Source organism: Phycodurus eques, chromosome 22 (genome assembly GCF_024500275.1).
Source record: "Phycodurus eques isolate BA_2022a chromosome 22, UOR_Pequ_1.1, whole genome shotgun sequence".
Classification (NCBI taxonomy): Eukaryota; Metazoa; Chordata; class Actinopteri; order Syngnathiformes; family Syngnathidae; genus Phycodurus; species Phycodurus eques.
The window spans coordinates 10,273,274-10,279,273 of record NC_084546.1 but is presented as its reverse complement, the minus strand read 5'-3'; the positions used below and the strand labels follow the sequence as shown (position 1 = coordinate 10,279,273).

The 6,000-nt window shown below is 40.6% G+C and overlaps 1 protein-coding gene across 12 annotated transcripts in view; it reads left to right on the top strand.

Annotated features, from left to right (window-relative positions):
- The first annotated feature begins 2,508 nt into the window (after positions 1-2,508).
- Positions 2,509-6,000, top strand: part of LOC133397294 (pleckstrin homology domain-containing family A member 5-like) — a 94,790-nt gene continuing 91,298 nt past the window's right edge. For 11 of the 12 annotated variants that reach the window (XM_061668009.1, XM_061668003.1, XM_061668011.1 and 8 more), the window contains exons 1-3: positions 2,509-2,600; positions 2,710-2,786; positions 3,388-3,445. In XM_061668009.1, the coding sequence (XP_061523993.1) occupies positions 2,509-2,600; positions 2,710-2,786; positions 3,388-3,445 (227 nt within the window). Of the gene's footprint in view, positions 2,601-2,709; positions 2,787-3,051; positions 3,312-3,387; positions 3,446-6,000 lie in introns of those variants that run through there. The other variant, XM_061668005.1, reaches the window with a different exon arrangement.

Below are 6,000 nucleotides of genomic sequence, written 5' to 3'. Positions count from 1 at the left end.
GTCGGTGGCTCAAATGTTGCAAAATGATGACTTTATTATCATAATCTTTAAGTAAACACTTCTTTAAAGATTGTCAGCTCATTACGGATTTCTCTTGTTTTGGTTTTGAATACGGAGATCTGTTCAGGGCAAGGGTCACCGCAAAATCATAAAACAAAATCCCCAAACTATTTGCCTCCTTCAACAGAAAGCTGCAATGTAGCAGTTTCTAAAAATAACTATGATCTATAATTACTTAATGGATTAGTTTTAGCACGTTGAATAATTTCGAAGTGGCCCTTGCATCACACCCCTGACTTAAGTGTTCTGTCTTACTATGTCCGTACGCCTCAGTGGTCAGAGGAGACTTCATAATAATAATAATAATAATAATGCTTAATAATATAGTGCTTTAAAAGGGAATCAAAGACGCTTTAGTGTATCGATCACGTTTCTCTCTCTCATCTACGACCAACTTCACACAACATTTGGACTGTGCAACAAGAAAGAACAAAACTCTGCTCCTTCTGTTCGCAGAATGCGTCTCCATCTTCGGTCCCAATGTGTCATCAGCCCTCTTAATGAGTTTATTGATGCATTTTTGCTTTCCCGGTACCGATGCTGCTCCCTCAGCAGCAGACAATAAAATAGAAGCACATGCAACCACATACTGGTCGAAGATCTCCAACATCTTGCTGCACATATTGAAGAATCTGAGCATCCTCAGTAAATACAGTCTAATCATTCACCTTTTGTACCCGGCATCCATGTTGGTATTCCGTTCATACCCGTTGTTCAAGTGTACTCCCAAGCGCTGGTACTGCTGCACCATTTCAGTGTCCTCACCCGTGATGGTAATAGGCTGAGTGTTGGTCCACAAAAGTCCACAACTAGCTCCTTAATTTTGCCAGTGTTAAGGAGCTACTGTTTTGGGCCACATCGTAGTTTTGGTTTCCCTTGGAGCGGTTTTATGACTGTGAACCCATATACAGTGCCATTAAAAAGTATTTGCCCCCTTCTCAAAATTGATTTCCATAATTTCCCCACTTGACGGAACTCAATCCACTGCCATTGACGGATTTAGAAGTCAAATAGCCATGTCATCAAACAAATGTAAATATCAGAAAAAGATGACCCAAGTAAACAGAAAATGAAGTTTTTAAATGGTGATTTTACTACTTTTATTATTGATATATATTTTTTTATTTATAAGCTACCTGGCCCTTTGTGAAAAAGTAATGGCCTAATAACGTCTTGGCCCACTCTCGGCAGCAGCAACTTAATCAAGAGGCAATGAGTCTTTCACATCTTTGTGGAGATATTTTGGCCCACTCTTCCTCGCAGAATTGTTTGAATTCAGCAACACTTGAGGATTTTCAAGCATGATCACATGCAGCATGATGAAACGATGAAATGTAAATAACGCATCATCAATAATGTGTCTGTTGCATGTGAAAAACATGATACAATGTGCACAATTTAGACAATATCGCTTCCTTTTGAGAATTCAGATAAGTGAATGTTCCATACAATTTTCCAAAATTATAAAGATGAAACTGTTCAAAAGTTATTTTATGTGATCAAAAGTGTTACTGTAAGACTAGCCTTTTTTTTTTTTTTTTTTTTTTCAAAAAATCTCATACAAATAGATCGCACCACAAGGTGACACTCTGAGTTTATATTTGGTAATCTATGTCACGTTTGAGACAACTGCAGAATGGCACATGACCAGTAATGGATTGCATAAATTTTGCAATTAAATGATGTAATCTTGTGACATGTAATTTTTTGCCATCACGATCCGTGTTTTTGTTGACCTCGATTAGATTTTGTTTTATATGAGGTTTTTCACTCTGTCCCTTTTTCAGTGTTCATGTCTTGCCTTGCTCATGAGGTTTTCATTTCCACCTGGTCTCATTAACCCAGTTCCTTGTTTCTACCAATCAGCTCGCTCGAGCCACTCGCATTTTGTCCGGGCGTGCCTCGTTGTTGTATTTAATTCCGTTTTCTGTCAGTATCATGTGTTAGATCATTGCCATGTTTACCGTGTTACGTTTTTGTTTGTGATGAGTTTATTGCAGCGTTTGTTTGCTACTTTGAATCTTGTTTTTTGAACTTTTTTAAAAAATCATTTTTTGATTATCCCACGTGCCTCGTTTGCCCTTTTGTTTTTTAAAATGTGTTTTTTTTTGGGGGGGGGATAAATGGTTTTGCTCATCTAATGATTTTATTTGTATACGCTGCGCAAACGTTTGCCAGGAAGTTTTTTTTTTTTTTTTTTTTTTTTTTTTTTTTTCTCAGAGACTCGTTATTTATTTAAAGGCGTCAACTCTCCAAGCACAACTTATGCAAGTGTGAATACAAGCGGGACCGCCCCCTGACATTTGGCAGAAATAATTTGCTGCTGTGTATGTGTGTGTGTGCGCGCGCGCGCCTTCCAAAGCGCGTTCTCGCCTGTTGTTAAGGTTGACGCGGACGCGCGCACCCCAGCTCGAGAAGCTTTTTTTTTTTTTTTTTTTTCAGCTAGACATGGCGGCGGAACCTCAACCGGACTGGCTCTCCTGTCTTCCCCCTTTTTGGAGTTACGGTGTCACCCAGGATGGACGTGTATTCTTTATCAAGTAAATATCGAGTGGATACGTGGATTTATAGCGGTTCGTGGTTGTTCATTCGTCCATTTTTCCTCGGCGTTCTGTTCACCCTTTTCCCTCCGTTTTCTTCCATTAACAGCGAAGAAGCCAAGAGTACAACCTGGTTGCAGCCCGTAAGCGGAGTGGCTGTGATAACAGGGCACAGAAAAACTCCAGGCAAGTATTTTCTTTTCTTTATTTTTTTATATTTTTTTTTTATAGCTCCACTCTATGAAATACGTGTTCCTGACGGTTATAGCTTAAAAAAAAAAAAAAAAAGGGTTCAGCGGATAAGTACTCTGATAGAGAGTGAAGACATTGCAGCAAAGCAACAAGCCTCCTCCTTTTCTCTCCTGCCCCCCCCCCCCCCCCCCACCTCCTCCCAATCCACCTGGCCACTTTGCGACACACTTTTTAAAAGTTCCGTCACGTAGGCGTGCGCTGATGTAGCAGATTCCACCCCCCCCCCTCCTCAGTGCCAGTTTGAAAACATATTTTCATCGGACACAGTGGTTTCTGTAGCGTCGAGCTGTAACATGGAGTAGGTGCTATGACAAAGTGAAACACTCATCTGGAGAGTATGCAGATGTGCAGAACAGCTGGATGTTATGCAGCTGAAGAAAAAAAAAAAAAAAAAGAAAATGACTGAGCAAAACGAGCTCTTTATCGCCCAGACACTGCATCACATGCGAGTGTGTGCTGGTATGTATGTGCGATCACAGCTCCCTGCACAGCTGTAACGCTCGTCTGTTTATCGCCCCTTCCTTGCCCTTTACAGATTTACCAACAGGATGGGAGGAAGGATACACATTTGAGGGCGCTCGCTGCTTCATCAAGTGAGTTGGGATTCAGAGTGCGGATTGAATGGAGAATCGCCGATGATGACTGATGCAGATACGTATAGGCTGCCCGTTGCAGTGGCCATCTTCAGGCGGTGAGGGGCTGCTTTGTTTGGTAGGCAGGCAGAGAGAATTCCCTCTTCTCTCTTCGCCGCCCACCGAGCTCCCTTGCTTGCCCTGCTGGAGGAATACATGAGTGTTTGTCTGCCCTGTATCACGACAATTCCTGGGAACGAACGGGTACATGGCCTTCTCTTTGTCTGCCCATGTTGAAACTGTCTGCGGTTATTCTCTTGGGACGCACACAAACACACACACCATATTTCCTCAAAACATGTCCCTCTAATAGACACTGCACACTGGGGGAAAAAAAACCCCCCACCAAAACAAAACAGTACATTTCTCAGTCCATAGACACTCTTGTTCACACACATACAGCACATTAAAATTTAACTAGTGAACCTATTTGACTGCTGTTACTAACCAAAACAGCAGCAATGAAGCACGCCAACTCAGATGAATGAAAGTCTGGAGACAATACAAGGTATAATATTAATTGGCTGGCCGATTTACTCGACTGAGTTTTCAAATCTGCAAAAATCGGCCGATTTTTTTAATTTATTTTTGAACGCATTACAACATAAGACAAAGATAATGGCATTCAAACAAACATTCAATAAAAAATTGCAAAAAACAGCAAAATATTGCTGATTTTAGCATTTTTTTTTATCCCTTTGTTGTCAAGTGACTAAAATATTAAACGACAAATTATTGCCAAACAGTCAAATGTTCCGGCTTATAATTCACGTCTTTATTGTTGTAAGCATTAAGGGACCAAAAGAGAAGTTATTTTGTTCATTATATATTTTTTTTCGATTGATCAGCTGATTAATCCATGATCAGTATTTCAGTCTGCCAAATATCGGAATTGGCAACAGCCTAAAAAAAATCCATATCAGTCAGGCCCTAATTATAACATTAAAAATGTTATAACTGCAGATGGCAGTTGCGTGAATCGCCGCCCCAAGACACAATTTGTGGAAATGCAGTATTATAGTCAAGAGTTTCCCAAAATCCAAATTAGAAATGTGGACCCAAACCAACCAACCAAACTATATCCAGTATTTGTACAACATTGACATGCACTGTACATAACGAATGAGAACAAATGATTGATGATGCAGAAGCTGAAATATATATGACGAGGGGCAGTCAAAAATTGATGAGCCTAATGTACAGTAATTTACCCTACAAATAATTAACTTTTTTTCCAGAATATTTCCACAATTTATCAGTTTAAATACTTGTTTGAAGGTTTGTTTTAAAAAAACAAACAAAAAAAACCTTTTGTTTCAGGCAGTCCTCTTTCTTTCGGGGAAGGGGAACCGCTACTAAACGTTTTCAAATGTTGCAAAATGTGTATGCACATGATGGTGATGTTATCAAGGGTGACTCCTCTCTGATGAGTGCACTATTCCCAGGATTAACTGCTGAAGATGGTCACAGAAAGCAGACTCCTTTTTTTTTTTTTTTGCTTTGGTCCTGGACACCCACTTTTTGAATTTGCTGTAGCCTACTGCAGCTTCCCTGTACATATTTTGCAACCTTTTGCAACTGTTTAGTGGGGGCTCCCCTTCTAAAGCAAGACATTTAATCACAGTTCTCTGCTTCTGACAGGCATACAACAAAACCGTTTCTTCAAATAAACCTTCAAACAAGTCTTTTAAACTACAATCCGTGAACATTTCAGGAAGAAAAATGGCTCATTACTTTTTGACTGCCTATCGTAGAACCAAAATTCCTGGTGGAGAAGATGTACTGTATGCCTGCTTGAGCCTCAGTAATCTAGATTACACTACAGAATTCTTGTCACCCATTTGGCAGCCCGTTAAACGTTGACCTGCAATATCATTTTGGGTGTCGACGTCAGGTTTTGGAAACCCTGTTATTGCCCAATTGCGTGACATGCCTGCACTGTCAGTTAAAGCCGTGTTCGTCAAGCAAATGTGACTCAGAGCTTCGGTTGAGCTGAACAGGCTCTACTTGTTGTTGTGCTGTGTTTGCACAAATGTGTGTGCGCTTCCTCTCAGGGCTTATTAGTGTCTCTTGTGCCCATTTACGTATATATTTATTAGACCTATTTGACAGTAAAATTACCCATTCACCGCTCTCTCTCTCTCTCTCTCTCTCTCTCTCTCTCTCTCTCTCTCTCTCTCTCTCTCTCTCTCTCTCTCTCTCTCTCCCCCCCCCCCCCCCCCACGGAGTGGTTATGGGTTCATTTGTTAAATGACTTTTCTGGCTAGCTTTCCTACATGCGGTCTGTGGCCATTTTGAGAACAGCGGCTGACACATATGGTGAGCTAATAATATAGCTGCTCTAAAAATAGCACAGAACCGCTGCTCATTGGTATGTATGAATACACGTATAATGCACAAAGGCATCCATGCACAGACAGATAAATATGCAGCACGGATTCAAAAAGGTACCGTCACTTATATGATAAACTGTGAATGCAGGTGTGACGATAACCAGCAGATAATGGGATCTGAGT